General features: G+C 36.9%; 2 protein-coding genes across 4 annotated transcripts; both read right to left on the minus strand.

The window, feature by feature from the left end:
- Window positions 1-9,820: 9,820 nt before the first annotated feature.
- Window positions 9,821-10,978, minus strand: LOC103719536 (ESCRT-related protein CHMP1B). The gene has a single exon (XM_008808825.6). The coding sequence runs from the start codon at window positions 10,695-10,697 to the stop codon at window positions 10,086-10,088; it is 612 nt and encodes a 203-aa protein (XP_008807047.1). The 5' UTR covers window positions 10,698-10,978; the 3' UTR covers window positions 9,821-10,085.
- A 572-nt stretch (window positions 10,979-11,550) lies between these two features.
- On the minus strand, window positions 11,551-20,647 carry LOC103719546 (uncharacterized). 3 transcript variants are annotated; one of them, XR_015975037.2, is made up of 11 exons: window positions 20,170-20,647; window positions 19,980-20,047; window positions 19,832-19,893; window positions 19,592-19,741; window positions 17,587-17,763; window positions 16,301-16,516; window positions 14,416-16,202; window positions 14,215-14,280; window positions 14,028-14,097; window positions 13,012-13,848; window positions 11,551-12,476 (listed from the first exon to the last, which is right to left on the minus strand). XR_015975037.2 is itself a non-coding variant. In XM_039131569.3 (10 exons), the coding sequence occupies exons 1-10, from the start codon at window positions 20,361-20,363 to the stop codon at window positions 13,150-13,152; spliced, it is 3,489 nt and encodes a 1,162-aa protein (XP_038987497.3). In that variant the 5' UTR covers window positions 20,364-20,647; the 3' UTR covers window positions 12,485-13,149. The 3 variants fall into 3 exon arrangements, 1 of the variants encoding a protein (XP_038987497.3); XM_039131569.3 differs by lacking the exon at window positions 11,551-12,476 and having other exon boundaries at window positions 12,485-13,848; XR_015975038.2 differs by lacking the exon at window positions 20,170-20,647 and having other exon boundaries at window positions 19,832-19,993.

Genomic DNA, 20,647 nt, shown 5'->3' on the forward strand with positions numbered 1-20,647 from the left:
AATGGATCGTGGGACATCGAGCTGGATCCACGTCAGTCAACAAAATGGTTGACGTGAAACTGGATAAACGGTCTTTCTCCAGGAGCTGATTCATTGGGTCAAGAATGCTTGCGGTGGTGCAAGGGAGCTTGAACTCTATCCAACTTGTCCAGATTCGAAATGTGTGAATATCGATTAAATCAAAAGACCATATGCTGCATGCCCGGATGGCTATGTATGAATATACTTTTCTAAGTTTTCTTTCATCAGTACTAAGAAAAACTTGCAACCCGCATCAAGCATTCCCTGATGGAAGGGGGCTCGGGTTGAGTTCTGCCCTTTTTCCTCCTTCTATTAATATACCATAAAAAATAAAAAATAAATAAATAAATAAAGAAGAAGGACGCTTGCAGTGCAAGACCAATGCATGTTATGTCGACACGTCAACCATCTCGGAAACAGTTATCCACTTTCGTGCAAAACATGCTTCCGAACCCAATGAATATAAATCCCTTATTTAAATTATACTTTTATTCCTTCAAATTTAGATTAATTTTTTAATAAATTTTTAAATTTTAAAAAACTCGAATTTGACTTTGTTATTTTATCACTATTTTAATCTTATTTTTTCTCCCAATTTTGACCTTTTTTTTTAATCAAAAATCTCCGTAACTGATGATTAACTAGTCAACTACATAGCATAAGCCACTACAATAAATGGTTACATGGTTTTTTTTTTTTTTTTTCTTGTACGACTGTAAGCATATGAATTGTGACGTGGGATATGGGATATAGCATATGCTATAATATAATCATTGAGTTCCACGTCATTATCCATATATCATATCATCATTTATATATCATAAATTATATTTAAATTTTTTAAATATTTTTAATATGTTTTTTACAGTTTGAAATTTCTAATCCACTTTAGGCAAAAGATAGCTTATGACTATAAGGAAAAATGCCAGATGTTAAAACAGGAAATAGGGAATTGGGTTAAATTAAGCGAGAGATTGCGTTCCTAATTGGTCCTGTTCGCTCGGGAAGCAAGTACATCACGTAAAGGAGGCGACCAACTTGGACGGTGGATCCAGATGGGCGTACACGCATGCGGTGGATAAGAAGTGGAAAAGGTCAATTCCCACTTGGCAGGAGGCATGCGGAAAGCATGAAGCCCATGAAGCGTTTGCTTTGTAGAGATATTTTTGTGATAAAAAACATATGCCTGCTTTCTATGACTTTGGGTAGTCCATCTACCTTCCCCTTCACTTTTTATTTTCAAAGGACTCACCTTCCTTCTGATATGGTAATACATATTTCCAGAAAAACGCAACAATACTACTGATTGAATGGTGATATATATGGCCAATCATACATAACCTATTTTATAGGCTGCATTATTGGATATATTTTATTTTAAGATTCACACAACTATATTTCCTCTAGATTGGCATAAATAAAATCTAGTTTTATTTTTTTTTAAAAAAAAAGATTCATATATGTTTTGAATCTGCTTGGGTATGAACTGTATGTTATTGCATCGATAAATGTACTGATATTATATATGTTATGTGTTGATTTTACTAAATGTACCGATATTATATATGTTATGTGTTGATTTTACTAAATGTACTTATATGTGTTGATTTTACTACTCCCTGATCCGAAGATGATCACACAGGCTTAGGATCTAGTTTCCTTCCATGCCGTCATTAGGACGATCAGTGGCACATACTAGCTGATGGTGTATTATAGTCAAGAGCTAGTTTTCTTTTAGGCCTAACCAATTAGGACCGATCGCTAGCACATGCTGATGAAAGCATGTCTCTCTATGTGATTTCGAAGTTAGTTTTTTTTTTGGACCTCTAGTAGGGCGATCACTAATGCATGACCGGCGGACGACATGTTGTAATCAGTATCTAGTCTCTTTCGAAGCTTGCTACGGGCCGATTATAGCCATAGTCATAAAAACTAGGAGAGTGAGAGTGGATGGTCCATCCATGGTTGAATTGAAAATTAAGTTTGGCCAAATACATTACATATATCGTCAAATCTATGTTGATAAACTTGATATGTTCATTGGCATATTTTTGTTCACGAAAAGTCATGCAACTAAAATTTACATTTCCTACATAAAATACTTGATCTAGCTGGAGGTTTTGGTAACTTACAGAGCCATAAAGCTCACTCCCTCTCTTCCATTTTTATTTATAGATGTAGCCAAGTAGATAGGGCTTAGGATCGAGCAATGAGAAGCTTAGAGTTTAGAAAACATCTAATTAGTGTTCTTGAAATAATTTTATATATTTTTTATTATTAGTGATTGTGAAGTATTCTTTTGAATAAATGCATTAGTTTATTTATCTCTACCACTGCCTAAGTTTGGAGTGATATGTATACAAATCAAAAGGCAGGCCTTACATGTTCTGTAGAGTTAATCTTAGGGATGTGCAGCAGTCTGTTATGTGCTCAGCTCGAGCCAACAGGTCGAACATGATAGAAACAGTGGCAACAATCATGAGACAATATTTGCTTAATCGACATCAGTTAAATGTGGTAGCATGAAGCTCGTTCCCAAGTTTATAGCTAGTATTATCTAACAGGACTTCCAGATAAGGTTTCTAATTTTCACTCTTAAGAATTGCCCTATATCGTGGTCTCAAGATAGCAGAAAATTAGACCAAACATTGATTTAGTCTGATTTTGTGCAACCATAGATCTCTTTGTAAACTATTCTAGTGGGTCTTGTTAATTGTAACAAGAACCTGGAATCACACTCCTATATAGATATGCGATATGCATCCAAATCCTCTACGGTGCGACTTTTGCACCACAAATAGTCTTATACCACCGTGGATAGCCACCATATAATCCATCTCGAAGACGAAGGGCTCTCATTTATCTTAGAAATATATCCAAACACTTTTCAGTACAATACATGGGACGTCGCTGAAATGAAGGAGAGCCATTTGTCTCCGAAATGAATGACATGGCAACTATCAACAATAGTACTACATGAGGTGCGAATGTCGCACCACAGAGAATCCCATTCGATACAATATTCATTTATCAACACATAGCATATGATTAACTTATGCTAGTTATTCATCATTCGTGCCAAACACCTAGATGATTCTCTAACTGGACATGATTAACACTCACAGCTGAATATCAGCTACCATGTAAAAACTTCTTTGTCAATATGAAACCTATCAAATTAATCATGATGGAGAGTTCAGAAGATAAATTAATTCAAATAGTGCATCAACATGCATGTTCTTTTGAGCAGTCCAAACTAATGAAAAGAATTAACAGAGCATATGCCATGTCCACTAATATCTACAGATTAACGAGAACAATCTCTAAGTAGTGCCAAGTAAAGAGGGTGCCTTCGAAGTTTGAACCTTGAAGGCATAGTTTTGAAAGCTTGTTTACCTTATACCAGAGTGGCTAATTGGAGAGAGATGTCAGAGCCAAAGGCACCTCAATTGAGGTGTTCATCAACAGATCCAAAGCCACCTAACACAATAGCCTATAGCCTCCAAGAATCTTCCCATACCACCTGTGCCTAGTAATTATCAACTCTCTAGCGACCTTCTTCATCCTCTCAAAGGCCCTAAGCCTGGCCATTTGGAAGGTCGATGAGCAGCTACACAGAGAGTGCAGCGACCGCTTTAGTAGCAACCCTTAAAAAAAAAAGTGGAGATCGATCCTAACATGCAACGCCAGTTCAGAAATACATCAGCCTCACTGGCAGTAGAAGTTTTGCCAATTAATCATCAATCGCAGTCTCACCCGCAAGCTAGCGTTGTGTGTTCAACAGTAACTGATTAAATATGAAGCTATAGGAACCCAAATATGAGAGCTCATAAGGAGGGCATGGGATTAGTCCTATATTGATTATAGGTTACGAAGATCTTAGATACTTATACAGAGCCAAAAAATTCAAATAATATCTTCTAGCTAATTTAATCATTTTAGATAACCTATTGGGTTATTATAAATGACATTCAAAGTGAACTTGGCATATGCCTCATATAAACTAAAGAACGTTGCAACACAAGCATTTTTAAAATTGATGTAGGCTAAATATGTTATATGTGATTGGATTTGATTAGATTTAAACTCTTAGCCTAATGACAATACTACAACTTCAACAGAACGATTATTATCGATCTAGATCCACTACTCATACCCAAATCTAACCGGATATGAATACAAATTCAAGCATCAACTAATATTCATATATAGATCTATATTTGTCAAGCAAAAATAGATATAGATAAAGATGGCTAATTATCCGATTCGTATATGAATATTTCGTTCTATTTATAATTCTATTTAATTTTGTATGGCTCTCATGATTTTTTTAGAGAAAATAAATGAGCACATTTATGTATTACTTAATCTATCCTTTATTCAATGATATATTTGATTTTATAGTTACAAAGTTTAACTATCTAACTTACATCTATATTTATATCTTTATTTTTCATATCTGATATTATATATATAATATGTTTAAAATAAATATGGATACAATTTTTTTACACCTAATTAATATCAAGGCTACAACCATGTCAATCGAATTAGGGCATGCATAACCTTGACGTGGCCTAATTTCATATTCATGCCTTGACACCGGATCCGGACCCATTCCAGGAGATGATCAGGTCAAGTAGGTTCCGGTCCATGAAAAATATTCCAAACACAAGGAGTCATTGCGATTAGGTCAAGGTCACACCTCGACCAAATCCATAGGTCGTGGTTTGGTCCAATCTAGTCCAGGTCTACGTTTGTTTATTAACAAGATTTCATGAAAATTTGATCTTACTGCTAAACCAAATTGAACTTTGAATGCCAGAAAATTATTTGCTAATATAGTCAAAACTCCATGAATTAATATTTATCTAGAATTGCAATCTGCTTCGGAAAATTAATAACTTCAATAGTTAGCCTTTCTTAATGTAGAAGATTCTCTTAATAGACTACAAGAAGAAATAACTTGGAATGCTTCCTTGGGTCAATTCTGGTTGGGTAGGATTAACCAATAGGAAGCCCTAAAAAAACACTATATGGTGTTTGGATTAGGTTAGATCGATTTGGGTAAAAGTTTACAAAATTTAAATCCGACCTAAAATGTGGAATGAGAAACGGCATGAAATATTTGAACCCAACCTAGCTCCACGAATCTTCAAGAAAGAAGCAGGTCAAGTTTAAACATGTTAAGTTTAAACATGAGTCAGCTGGATCTATTTGTAACCTTAATTAATATCTATATCCGCATCTATATTTATCAATTTATTAATGAAACTAAATATGAATGTATTGATATCCGATCCATATACAATCTATTTTAATCCCTACCTACATAGATACATATTTAGTTTCATATCAATTATGCACCAAGTAAATCTTAAATACTTATACAAGACAAAAAAGCCAAATAACAACTTCCAACTAACCCTTTTAGATGGGAAAAGGCATTACAAATTGCAATATAGGAGTTGGAAGACAAATTATAGTGAAAAATTATTAAAATGGGAGTCTGGCCAATTCCCAAACTCCACTCAGGAGGCGATCCTTGTTTGTAAATACTTTGGTATTTGTACTGAATCATGCAGACTAATGTAGCGTAAAATCAGATCCAGTATCAATGGTATTGAATTTGGTTTCGGGACATAAAAGGTATTCATGAATTTTTGTCTAGAAACAGCGCTGCCAATGCACCTTTATTGGGACTGGGTGGTTCTATAAATTAATTGGTCATCATTCCACAGATCATTTGAATCTCAAACTAGACTTACTGGTGAATCTGAGATATATGCATATGCTTCTTACTAATGCAAAACCTGACAAAGATTTAATTCACCATAGCACATACTAATCAATTAGTTGTCATAAAATAAACCATATGACAACCAAACATACCCTCAATTCCTCGCCAGCATGAAGTTGTGCCAAATGAACGAGTATGGCTTAAAAAGCAGCAAATCATCCATTTCATTGTGGCTATTTTATAGTACTGGCCTGTGAAAGACCTACACGTTTTAAATAAAATAAACAGCAAAGCAAAGTAACAAGTCGCATTTCAGTAGATTTCAGAATTTCTAAAGACACTCAAAATAAACATGAGGCCTGACATGGATGTTGAGCAAGAGAATCGATGATAACGCTCGTGCAAAGATAAAAGGCAAACCTCTCACTTACCAGGAACAGTTCTTTCTTTGCATCTGGTAAGCTAATTTAAAGATAACTACTACTACAATAGTCATCTTCCATCCAACCAAAAAATAAAAAAGGAGACCATTCATGATGTTTAGGCTCTTAGTCCTCTTGAGGCCTGCCTGCAATAAGCCCGGACTTCGAGATTTGGAAATAGCTATATGACTAAAGCGGTGCATGCAAAATCTGTCAACAAGCTGCTTCCCAAGCTAAAAGACCATGGCAGGAGGTCCCAAAGTGGAACCCCGGTTTCCACTTCGCATGGAGGACCTAAAGTGCACTCTTTAGTTGACAATCTAAAAACACGAGACTAAATATAAATTCAAGTAGATGCAGCTGAACCAGTTATCTGAATCGCTGGCCGAAAAGAAATTTCTTGGTGAATTAAAGAATGCTTAGGCATCTTAAACAGCTTATCAGACACTTAAATCACATACGGTAGAAGCTTTCATGATGATGCAGTGGAATACCCAGGAAAAAGTTGGGAGAGCTTCAGGAGATGGTAGCAAGGTATTATAGGAATGACATAGCTTAACATGCTTGTCTATCCAGAAGAACAAGAAGGCAAGAGCAATGAAACGAAGGATTGATAACACCGTTAAGTGTAAAACTCAAGTGGCCATTTCATTATAAACAATACAAAAATAAATTAGGGGAAGTCCTCAAAAGAACATCTATGCCAAATTCCATGTTGGCAAGGTCAAGCATTATGTTATGACATAAAATCATTCCACATCAATAAGCCACAAGGTCAAAGTATTTCGTGATAAATCCACCTATTAATATCTAGATAAACGGATATATGAGAACAGATTCCAATAGGCTCAAGCTGAAATCTCATCCTTCAATTCTAATCACCTTTAAGCAACCACTACTATACAAAACAATTTTTGACTGCCCCTTTGTTTTTCCCTTCATTCCAAAACTGCCAAACAGTTGTACTCCAATTGAGAGTAAATCAAGCAGTTAAGAATTTAAACCCAAATTGTCATTCCATTTGTAAGACTCCAAAAACTTCCGGTGAATCAGATAATAATAAGAGTGATTCATCGCTTAATTGTAGTATACGGGCAGATTCACCTCAAGACTAAAAAACTCCATCTCTTGACCAAAAACTTCAATTTTTCTTCTCACATTCTCAAAATCATAAGTGCTATATTTTGCAAGTACTGCACGGGTTCAGGAAAACCAAGCCCTCTGCTATTTACAATTCCATATCCATGGAAGTTCATCCCATCACTAATCAAGCAAGTTTAGCAACCACTACCTTGGAATAAATGCTAACAACAACAAGGTTAAGCAAAAAGTGGCAATGATCATTCAAATTGTGAAACAATGGACATCATACCATAATAACAGCATAACCACCATATCATTATTCCATTAATCTAGCAAAGAAAGGCCGCTTATATCCTCTCTTCAATCTAAAAAATGGCGAATACTATTAAGCCTAGGAATAAAATAACATCTCATGCTTCTCTACCTTCAAGAATAACACTGATATAACCCTCTCATTCACACGATACATTGCTGCCTCACCCCTTGCTCTGCATATTTTCCCATATCCTTTACGTATATTTCTTTTTGTCAAATTTGTCCAATTGTTACAACAGTCACCAATATCTTTTCCAGCCTGTAAATATGACATGCATCATGCAGGAACAGACACTAACCTTTGAATCACTACTTCCTTTTCCTTATAACCAGCCTTTTGCTCCCATTCCTCCAATATCATTTCCTCTTGATGCATCATTCACTGCAATCTTCAACCATTAGACCTTGCATCAACTAATTTTGGGAACAGGCATCAACTGCTACCTTCAATTTCCACAGATCGTTTTCATACTGTTAAGCAGATGTTCATCAAGGAAAGTTTGTCCTTCTTTCAAGTAATGGCACAACGACATCTATGTTTACGAAATTAACTTTAACTTCAATATTGGAAAAAAGGGTGATAAAAAAGGATACTCATAAAATTTACAGAAGCCATATAGAATTCTCCACTTAAAAAGAAATATTCATGATTCACAAAAGATTACCCTTTAAACTAGTCTATTGCTTTCATTTTGCCAAGTTACAAATTTTAATTCACTTCTCATACATATAACTACCAACTTTGATGCACCTTATGATCGAAATCAATTTCAAAGCAGGTACTTGCAAGCCTGAATCAGGTGTTTCTACTTCAAACATGCCTCCTAACCCCAAATCAAAGAAACTTTAGTATTTAAATGCTACCCGTATCTGCTTCAAATCTAAACAGTACAGCCACTCTTCCTGAGAATTTGGATGGAGAATCCCATGTAACCTCTAGTTCTTCAACCATCAATTCAACTATGGAAAGGTGGTAGAAGTTGCATAATGGCAGTCAGGAATAAGAGAATTCGGGATAAAGGTAAACAGACACAAGATCAAGGTAAAGACATATGGGTAAGGACAGAAAGGATAAAGGCAACATGAGGTCAGGTGATCAAGGAAGAGAGATGAGGCAAAAGCTGGAAAGGATGTATCTTATTGAAGACTTAGAAGGAAAAAATGCTCAATAGTAAGTAAAAAAGATTAATCTAGGATAATGTAATTAAGGGAAGCCCCACGTAAGCCAAATGATGGCTCAAAGTTTTTTATTAATCTTTTTCTAGAGTTGAGATTATCCATTCAAAAAATTTCCTTTAAACATGAGCTATACAGCTTTGATGTCTGCAGAATGTTGGTTATATTGCCATATCCTAGAAAAGTGCATAAGAGAACATGTGGAGAGTTTAGAACCTCATGTAGTTCAAGAACTTAATGTTAAACCCAGACACCAAATTTCCGTTAAGTTCAAATTGCTCGAGAGGAATTTATAAAAGGTAAAATATAGCAGAAGTGCAAGAATAGGTTTTACTCTAAGAGATGGGGAAAAATGTAATATAAGGTTGATTTTTTTTGAAATTATGCAAGCTTTTCCTATTCCTTGGAGCTAGTGTCAATCCAGCAAACAACAGCTACAAACTTAAGATGAACACATTATTGTTCTAATACAATCAAAAGCATAACATTGATATACTCTTTCATTGAACCTTGATATCTAACACTATTGTTCTAATACACTCAGGCAATAAAGAGAGGTCATGCAAGAATGTTCAAAGGAAATGTGAAATTCTAATAGAATCATAAAAGGCAGATTATAAACGCTTATTGAGAATGATAACTGACCAAGGCTTTCGCAAAATTACATATCAAAGTGATTCCTTTCAAAAAATATCTCCTTTTGCCAAGAAAGTAAATGGAAGAACAACAATTAACTGGTTACTCTAATTGTAAAAGCAATATTCCAAAGCAAAGATCTCATTGGGACTAACTGACTAAAAAGATTTAAAATTGACTTCTCCTTTGCAACCACATTATATGCAAGTTGAAATCAATGCTTTATCCTGCAGTCTAAACCAGTTCAAGAGATAAATATACAGGACCAATCCATAAAGTTATTAACAAAAAAAAAGAAAGAAAGTACCCGCTCATGTATAATAATTTCCTGCCACAAACTTGAGCTTGATGTTCTCAAACGTTGAAATCGGCAATAGCTATGCACATAACAAAGTATAGAAGGAAAGCATGGAAGTGGGGAGAAATATAAATACTAACACCACAGATCCGTATCAAGTCCATATAATAGCTAAGATTTATACAGGCATTTGGTCCCTCGTTCCACATCCATGCCTAAAAATCAAAGCTTTAACAATGAAGAGCATCCAAAGCATGCATACCAAGGAGCAGGCAACACAAGCACCCATATAATTATATGACATGTCAAAAGATTCTCTTTTTCTCCTTTTCATAAAGAAGAAGAAGAGAGATCTTACCCTACTAAAATCGATCCAATGAAGCTAGCCAAACAGCTAGCCCCTGGCCTTAAGCTCAGCGAGGCGGCGGGAGAGGTCGTCCTCGTCAACCTTCTCCTTCTCCTTGGCAGGGATGGCGTGGGCGGCGGCCTGGGGGAGGCCGACGGAGACCTCGAGGCCGTAGTCGTCGGCGACCTGCTGCATGAGGCTGTTGACCTCGCCCTCGGGGGTGGAGAGGGAGGTGGATCCGGCCATGGAGCCCTCCATGAACTCGGCCTGGACCTCCATGTTGACGAACTGGCGCTCGAACTGGTCCATGGTCTCGGACATCTTCTGGAGGTTGCCGGTGGCGAGCGAGGAGTCGAGCGCCTTGACGATGGAGGCCATGGACTTGCCGATGGTCTGCATCTTGGCCTGTGTGTCGAGTCGGGCGACGACGGCGTCGAGACGGGAGGCGAGGCGGAGGTAGTTCATCTGCTCGTTGCGCTTGCGGATGGAGTTCTCGGCGTAGATGCGGGCGCCGTCCATGTTGCCCTTCTCGATCGCCTTCTTCACTTTAAGCTTCTCCGCCTTCTCTTCCTTCTCGCACTTGCGCGCCTGCCGCTGGAGACTCTTTGACGTGAATTTGAGTTCCATGATCTGGTTCATCAACTTCCCCGAGCTCCCCATCGATCACTCGACCCGATCCGCACCTAGGGTTAGGGTTTTCGGCAAAAGAGAGAGAGATCGACGGACCGAAGAAAGGAGAGATTGATCCCTAGGGTTAGCGTTCCGGCGAGCGATCGAGCGAGGGAGGTCGACGTGAAGGGCGAGGGTTAGGGTTAATGCTCGAAGAAAGGCGAGAAGGACCGATTTAGGAGAAGCGGATAAAGGAGAGGAGAGGGGACGAAGGAATAGACCTGTAGATATTTCCACCGCGTATCCCACGCCATCTTGGCTTTCGGGAGACCGAGTCCGCGTCCGCGGCCGCGGCCGCGTCCGACTTAATTAAGCGGGGCCCAAACGGTTATTGGACATCAATATTTGGTTCACACGAAGAAATTTTCTCTTATTGGAGAAAAAATAGTTTTATATATTTGATTAATTATTAAAAAATAGTATATTTTAGAATAATTGGTATTTAGATGAGCATGCATGCATGTATATATGTATGTAAAATATTTATTATGCTCTTAATAAAAAAAATATCTTGTCACGTACCATCTAAAAGTTTAAGTATATTTTTGGAAAAAAATTATTCCAATTTCTATCCGGTGGAAATTGAACTACTCTATATCCTATATAGATTTTTTTTCCATAAAATATATAAATTTTATTTTTATGAAAAAACTACTTTTTTATCTTCTTTCTTTAAAAATTTCAACCAAATATGAAATATTTTTTTATTTTTCTATTGACTCTACTTTTTCCCATTTGAGAACCAAATGAGTGCTGAAATATGCTTATTTTTATAAAAAAACTACTTTCGCGTCTTGCTTCTTTAAAAACTCCAACTAAATATGGGGTATTTTTCTATTTTTTTATTAACCCTACTTTTCTTCTTCCTTCTCGGAAAACCAAATGAGTCCTGAATAGGCTTGAAATTTGAACCAGCCTTGGACCATGGTGGTTGGCCTTGTCTTACTTTCTAACCCATGCTGGATTTCCCTGGTATTTTTGTAACCTATACAACTTCTCGTGTACATGAACATTGCTGCTCGTGAAATGCATGACACCCACGCCCAACCTCTATCTCCATACATCAAAGACAGAGTTCAACCATGGATAGAAAGTAGGCCTTGTTCTTCCTGCTTGGCGTCTCACGCTTGTGCATCATCACACTTCGACCGTGGGTGTCCATTCACTAGAACTAATCAAAATATAATGCAGTGACTTTGCATTCATCATGGCTTATAATCATGTCTTTAACAAGAGTCGTCTCGTCTAATCACATGCTTGGCATATGCCTCAAGGCCAGGCAACTCACTACATTCCTCTCACCCTTTAAGGATAATGTTTAATAAATGCACCACTTCAATTCACCTTTTAATTTAGGACCTCGGTCTGAAGACATAACATGAAGTTTTTAGGGCTTTATAAATCCTGTAGGAAGTCTGTGTTGCATTTGGTACAATGCCTTCTCACATCTGATAGATAAAAATTCCTGTATCAGTATTGGAGGCTAGTACTCCTTGGATGCTGGATGAAGGACTTTATATTTGGATTAGATTTTCACATGGAAAACAGCTTTCCCTTCCCTCATAAAATGGTTTCAGACAGACTTTGAGATAGTCATTCATCTTCACCTTCCTGCTTGAATTTCAGGCAAATCTCATCTACCAGTTGTTCTGCTGGTTACAACTGCTGCAGTTATAGTATACAGAACATAGTAAAAGATATTCTTTTCTTTCCTGACTTGGTCACCCACCCTATAGAAAGGCTATCAATTTCCAAATTGCCCAGTAATCACTGCATAAAAAAGACGGGGGAAGAATGAGCAGATAATCAAGTACTTCCAAATTCAAGATCACTTAGGAATACAGCTTCATGTTTTGCTGTTTAATGAGTCACTAACTCTGATGCAGTATATTTTGAAATAGAAGTTTAAAAACTTAAAAGATATATAAAATACAATTCATTTGTCTATCATGTAAGTATTATGATATATTCACTAAATCATCACTACACTAGGGGTAATATTATCAATGTTAACTATACAACTAAAAGTATCGCCATGTGCAAGTGCATTCTTTTAAAACTTATGAAATCTCTCTTTGGAAAAAAAAAAGACTATTCACGGCAGCAGATCAACATAAATTTAACTATACTGCAAAAATAACACAATCCCTATCAATGTGTGTAATTCAGAGATTCAGACTAATATTCTTTTGTACCATAAGTGTTATAAATATTGCTGCAAAATTTTCTGAAAGAATGCTTCTCATAAGATCCTCACTTAATCTTTCCTACAAAAACATTGAGAATAAATATTCCTTGCAATCACCTGCATCATGTGTCTTCAGCTTGAAAGAAAAGCATCCAACAACCCACTGCTTTGGAAGCCTGCAGGCATATGGGGTGTTTTTTGAAAGCCGAGGACGGTGAACCACTGAATTTGATCTGAGCATAACGGAATGCCCTTTCACAGGAAGCTTGCTCTTTTAAGCATTTCTAAGATGTGCTCTGGCTTTCTAAGCTCTTTTTTTCCCTGTGGATGCTTAGACATCTGACAAAAACCCACATCCACCTCAGGGCCAGGAACATGAATACCCTGAACTCTTTCTTGATGTCCTCCTGGCTTCTTTTGGTGCTTAGACATTTTCAGCCTTTTTATTCTTAAACCCTTAGTTACAATGTCAATGTATCCATTATCATTCTCCGGATCCTCTGTGTTATCTAGTTCAGGGTTCCTCTTCTGCAGCATGAGCTCTCCGTATCTCTGTGATGCATCTCTAGGTTCTTTAAGCGGACAGCCATTTTTAGCAAAAATAACCGGGCTGTTCTTTGGAAGATTTATTCTTCCACTTCTTGACAATTTGTTTAACACTGGGAGCAAACAACGAGGGTATTCCATGTATCCTTTCTGACCATATGTGGCATTCCAAAATGCAATGCTACAGCCTGAAATAGGCGGGTGTGGGTGATCAAGAGCTGTCTGGAGGAGAGATACTTGGTCTTTAAGGAATAATGAATCAAAAACAATTGATGGTTGACTTCTCTGCAAGCAAGCTAGAGTCTGCGCCCAGAAGCGCTGAAGTTGACAAATAGTGTTTCCTTGGTGCATCTTGCCACATATGAGAGCACAAAAAGACAGCCATTGAGCCAATGGTTCAGAGGTTATCTGCAGGCAAACACAAACAATGTGATATCTCTTTCAAACATGTGCTTTTATGTGATTACGGAGTTTGAACATATGCATCATTATTACAGCAAAAACATGTGAGTACTGCCTCACATGTTATCTCTTATTATTGATATGTACTTTGCAAAAGAATTCTGGAGAAAATTTATGCTACAAACCTCCAAGAATGAAAGAATATCTTGCTTCAAGACAAGATGACCTACAAAACTAGCCATGGTTGTGAAAACCCTGCAAATCATCCACATTAAGAGAAACAGATAACCAACTAAAAGATAATACAGAAATCACATGCCCAATAACAAATACAGAAATCCATATTGAGAAAGAATTCACATGAAGAATTACCTACTAATAACTTCGTGCTCCACTAGTGAATTTTTTTTCATAAATGTTAGCGATAAGCCCAAAAATCTGCAGGTGACGAAAAGATGCATCAGCTGAGCTCCTCAAGAGAGCAGGGTGCACCATAATAGGTGAAGTTTCAAAAAAGAAAGTAAAAAAAATGTGTTTGCAGTCACATCCAACCAAAACTGTCTCAACGACTACCTGGCAGCAAGCCCCAAGCTATTCTTGATGGAGCTGCATTGCCTACAATTATCAGAGCCTTTGTTTTTTGGCGAAATATTATCAGAGCCTTTGTTGGATACTTTTGACTCTGAAATTGCAACATCCAAAACCTGGATATGATTCAACATATGTATGACTACTTCACCATATACAGAAACGGTAACAATTTTCTGAGGTTTTGACTTCAAGGACTCAATACTGTCCTGCAATATACCGATGTTCTCATCGAGCACTCTTGCCAAAAGTTCACATAGACCTTCTGTAAAATTGTTCATGGAACAAGTCAAAATCTGAGAGGCGTGACTGTAAGAATCAAAAAGTGACTTCCATGCTTCAATCACAGGTTCCAACTCAAGTTCACTCTCTAAAGAAATCAGCCATTTCTCTGAGGGTTTACCATTACTTCCAGAGGTGAAAACCTTCTCAGGAAAGAGAAGAATGAGAAAGGGGTAAGACAAGAACCAATGAACTGCATCATAAGTAGCAATGGCACCATCAGTTGTCAAGTGAGAAAGATCATTAACACCATCAACATGCTCCTTCAGGCCCTTTGCAATGAATTTCCATACTGGCAACCATGATAACCTACCATGCACAGGCTTTCCTAGGTGCATGTACAGAAAGAAGACAATGGCGTGCAAATTGATTAGGGGATTTACTGTACAGAATAAAATATTTGAGTGTTCCATTGCAAGTATAATACCATCCGTATCTGACTTTTCTAGGACCAACTGAGCAATCACAGAGAGATACAATATGGTTGTGTAATCAATTGGAGAAATCATATCCATGTAAGCAAGAGATCCCACTCCAAGACCTGATACATTTGGATAATCAATAGTTTCAGAGCATTGCAAATCATGGATGTACTTGAGATCTAAACTGACCCGATAAAGTGGGGATGCCAGGATAGAAGTTTCTAGCTCTTCCCTGATAACCTTTACAAACTCCAGACCTGTCCATAACAATTGGTTAGCATTTTCTTCTAAATTTATATTTTCACACACCTCCTTTGTGAACTTAAAAATAGTTTTAAGACAGATTTGGATCCAATCATACTGAGTGGACAGCCTCTTAAGTTCAAGTTGAACACCCTGCAATACTGATCTGAAGATCTTTAAGGCAGCATTGAAAGCCGGAATTCTATTTTCAGATGTCACAGTCTCCATTAGTTTTGGAGTGACAATTGTGCCAATCATCTCTAGGAGGAGATCTAAGTTACAAATATCCCAAGGTAACCATTTAACTGGAAAGTCCTTCCATGAGGTTTTACAGTTTATGGATGATCCGGCTAGAGTACATTTATTTACCAGATTATCTGAATGCTCCTCCGCAGTCATGGCCATTTCTCCAACTTTTACTTTTGACAAGACAAACTCATCAAGCAGATCAACACATGAGGTCCATAAACCAATACTTTGGTGATCAGGTCCCCTGGAAAATACTGCTTTAAGAATTGGCCAAAGGGTGGCTTGTATAACTGAAGGATGGTTAATTACAAGATCGATTTTATGGAGAAGATAGTGCCATGTGCTCAGGCAACATGAATGAACAGATATGTCACATTTACTTGATATGATTCCTCGTAAGGGCATCATCATGACTTTAATTCTTTTTAATAAACAGTTAATTTTATCATCACAGAGTCTCCAGGAAGCAGTAGATGGTGTAGGTCCAGTTCGTTGAATCACATCTTGAGGTGTCTTCATCAAAAGATCAATAGTTTGAAGTGGAAGGAGTGCATCAACCAAACATTCCCAGGCAACCTGTCCGCCCAAGATTTCACCATTAAGAAAAGCTATTCATTTGGCAGATAAAAGCCAATTGTTGCTTGAGACATGAGGTGCAAGTTTCACCGGCTTACCAATGATGCAATCTGGATTTGTGGATCAGGATCACTAAATGTTTGCTCAGGGATTTTCAACATTTTATTGACCAGATGTCTATCACTCAGTGCATCAGAACCAAGCAAGCGGATATACCATCCCCATGCTTGGATCATGTGAACCTTCCGCCGATGATCATGGATGTCATCCATCATACTTGGAATCAATTTTTGCTTAAGGTCTAATATAACTGCCTGATCAATCACAGTGAAAATAAACTGACAACATTCAATTTAAAATTATGCATACTCTGAAGAAAAAAACAGTAGTAGATGTTAGTAATACTGCAGGGTCAAGAAAGTTGAAATAAATTAGGAATTAGGAATGTTGCAGATGCAAGACAATAAGGACAAATGATATTTTCTCATTCGATGTAGTACAAGAAAGTGTGCCACAACAAGGATGCATGTTTTTACGTTTTTTCTTCTTCAAATACATTTGAGTATGTGGTGAACAGTTTCTGAAGGGGAAAACTTTGACCGGAAAGCCCGGCAAGTCTAATGCTTTAAGGTTCAAGTTGGTCAGCACTCAGCACAGACATACTTGAGCTCAATATTATACTGCTCTGTTATTTGTTTCAACTGAGAAACATTATTCTTGTTTAGTTAACTCGGGCCGAGAGGCCCGAGATACATATCAAAAAAATATAGTCTGAACTAAAACAATCTCTTATGTTACATTTCATTGTTAAAAACCAAAATAAGATAAAGACACAAAAAGATTATATCGGATACATTAAAGCAGCAGGTAGTAATATAGTACTCTAAAGATCTCTTAATTCAAAATTTGGGACATACATCATTGGGTGTATGACATCTGATGTCTTAGGCCAAAAATATATTTCGTATGGAAATACAACCAAGCTTGATGTCAAATAGCAACAATTTCTCCTGGATATTAAGCACACCTAAAAATCTTGAATTACATATTAAAAAGAGAACATTCAGATATCAAATAAATGCACAATATTTTAACATCGAAATAAGATGTTGTGCTATAAAACTTAAAGAACTACGACAATCAATTAAAAAAATAGCTTTTCAAATTAAATGCACAATATTGTAACATCAAAATAAGATGTTGTGCTCCACTATATAAATGTCAAAATTGATGTCGAGAGTTTATATTGTCTAGGAACCTTGCAGATCAACTAATCTAGCCCATAACTTGATATGGATGGAAGATAGCATATATACTAGATGAGAAAACATTTTTCAATTTTTTCCAGAAATGCTACAAAATAATAGCAGATCATCAAGCATACCTTAGAAAGAAGCAGTGGAGGGGGGCATATGATAGATTTAGTCTTCAAGAGGCATCTCTCTGCCATATTCCTCTCCCTCTTATCAGTGCTAATAAGTCTTCTATATACTGGTGGAACCCAAATGTTGGTCATGTCTCTCATATGTCCACCAAGCTGAGTAGCCAGTTTCATCACAGCCTTCAATGATTTTACAAAATCAATAAGAAAGATATAGAATTTTCTACTTGCATTGAGTACTTATTAAGAATTTTACTTTTACTATGTACTTGTCTAGAATTTTTTACTTTTAGTGAGTACTTCTAAATGTAGAACGTGCAGTGAAACTTTTTGCAAATAATAAACAAAGTTCCAAGAATACAAAATTCTAACCAAGGATCACCTGTCATTCTGACAAACCAAATTGTATGGGTTGAGCTAGAAAAACTGTATGGTAGTAGAATCAAATTTGTGATATCATACATCATAGACTTGATTACAAAAACAAAGCCTAAGAGGCAACTATACAATCACATATCGCTTAAGAAAATGGAGCTAAAAGTCAAGGAAAGATGAAATGTAAGGGACTCATATATGTTTGCAATTTAACTAACTCCTTTTGAATTTGATGTCATGATTAAATACAAATATATGATGATGCTTCAATAGGTACGATTATGTAGATGATTATGAAGATGTCCTGATAAGCATAGACACAGTGACAGGCCTTGTGAACTTCAAAGTGAGACATATAGGTTATACCTGATCATTTCCATTCAATGCCAAACTCATCAAAATGACGATTGGAGTAAACTTATCAAAACATATCTAATTCCTGCATATAGGTCTTCTTTGGTCTCTTACCTACTTCTGTGAATCCCGTCAACCACAAATCCCTTTCACAGTGGTAATGTCCACACTGTCTCATATTATAACTAATGGAGTCCAACACTCAGAATTTTGTTAATAACAACAAAGAATATTATAATAGAAAATTATACCGCAAGAGAAAGAGGACATAAACACAATGCAGTTGCATTAAAAAAAGTAGTTGGACCTTATGAATTAAAAAGCAAAATGCTCATAAGTTTTGTGTTTCTAGAAATATATCATGGGTTATAGCATTTTAATATGTTTGCTTTTAACTCTTCCTTGTGGAACTGGTTGACTCACAAAGTTGTCATGCAGGTTGTATAATCGATTCATCAAGCTTGGGTGATTATTCTACATTGCTTCTTTCCTCGTTCATAAGTCCGTTTATTCATGTTAGTTGACCAATATTAAAGGGTGATGTTATTGGTGATTTTACTTAATAATGCAAAAAGATACATCCCTCTATATAAGTGGCTAAGCTTCCCATTACACTAGAGGCAAGCTAATCAAAAATTTTCTTGCAAAACCAAGTACCAGGAATAAGCCTTTCATTTGACCATATAAATATCTCGATGCATAATTAAAAGGCCAACTAATATGTTTAAAGTTGCAGTTCATGTTTATTTGATGAGCTTTGCTTGAATCTTGTATACCTCATTGCCTCAAGTCCTCAACCATTTTTATGATCAGATTCAACATGCAAAATTGATGGCATCCAAACAATTGATGGTCATGATAATAATTATAGAACCAAGTTTGATCCACATGTTGTAACATGAGTTGATTATAACTAAATCCCACAAGTTAGAAGTACTACTCAGTCAATAAACTTTGATGGACAGTCAAAATCACATGGCTACTATATGTTTCTTTTCACACTTCATGTCCAACTATGTACATGAATTTTGCATATGATGTAATACATTTCCGCATTCAATATATTATGTACTTATACATGTTATATGTGTAATGTTTTGGCTTTTTCTCTTTATACAGAAGTTCAATGCCCATAGTAACAACGAAAACACACATACTTCATGTTTTGCTTTACCCATGCGGGAAGAGTAAACCAACTACCATTCAAGCCAACTGCTTGAACTTAAAGAAATGACCAATTTAAAAAGAAGAAGAAGAAATGGAGAAAGGAGGGTAGAACCTGCATTGCCTCAAATGTGGTGGACAAAGAACCAAATGAATTGTCAAGGGCATGGACAACAGCACTCAGTAACGAGTCTATGCTGAACTCCACAAAGGCAGCACCTAATTGCTGAACGGAGATGCACCAGGCCCCCAAGTTGCAAACAGCCTGCAAGACAAAGAAGTCCAAAAGAGTTCCGTAGTTTTTCCATAAAATGCATGCAAGACCTATGATCGCAGACAAACCAAATCATTCAACCTTCATCCGAGTGGTCTTTATTAGCTTTACCAGTGACTCCAGAACCACACGAGCAACTCCCTCTATAATTCCCAAAATTAAAAGCATAAATTTAAATCTCTCGAGAAATTTTTATACCATTAATAAAAAATAAGACGGGAGCTCGAACCTGAAAAAGTAGGAACCAATGACGGATGATACAGCATGAATCCGAGGCACTTCAAAGCCTGGGAGGCACTGATTCATTATACCCGAAAAAAAGAAAACAATTTTGATGGTGAGATAGAAGGATTTGGCCATAATAATCAAGAAAAGAGGGAACTTGTCCCTGTTGCCTGAGACTGGGAGGGACTTATTACATCTCTTCGTCTTGGCGGTGAATGTCGGAGAGGAGGAGAGGGATGAGAGAAGGGGAGCAGAGGGAGAGGGCTTCCATTGAGGAGGGATCGTCGGCGGAGCAGTGCTGGAGGTGGAGGAGGGCGGCGTAAGCCATGGATCGATCGGCTAGGGTTTTGATCTCTTCGATCTCTCGCCTGAGGAGGGCTTCCGCCATTAGAGCGAGGGGAAGGAGAGGAGCGAGGGAATTTGGGAAGGCGGGAAGGGTTTTAATACGTCGCTGAGTTCATCCTCGAGCATAAATTATTTAAGATGCTTTGTAGATTATTGAATTAATCAAGCCAAAAATCCTAAACTGGGCGGGAAAACTTTAATTAAGTACTATTAAATTATTAAATTTTTAAATTTGTCCAATTTGGATCCTAAATGTGAATTTTGGACCAAAGTTGTTACCTGACTTGCTAATGGAGCAGCTGATATTCATAAGTATTTGTCAACTAT

This window comes from Phoenix dactylifera, chromosome 2 (assembly GCF_051530095.1).
Source record: "Phoenix dactylifera cultivar Ajwa chromosome 2, Ajwa_hap1_PhDact_Kaust_v1.1, whole genome shotgun sequence".
Classification (NCBI taxonomy): domain Eukaryota; kingdom Viridiplantae; phylum Streptophyta; class Magnoliopsida; order Arecales; family Arecaceae; genus Phoenix; species Phoenix dactylifera.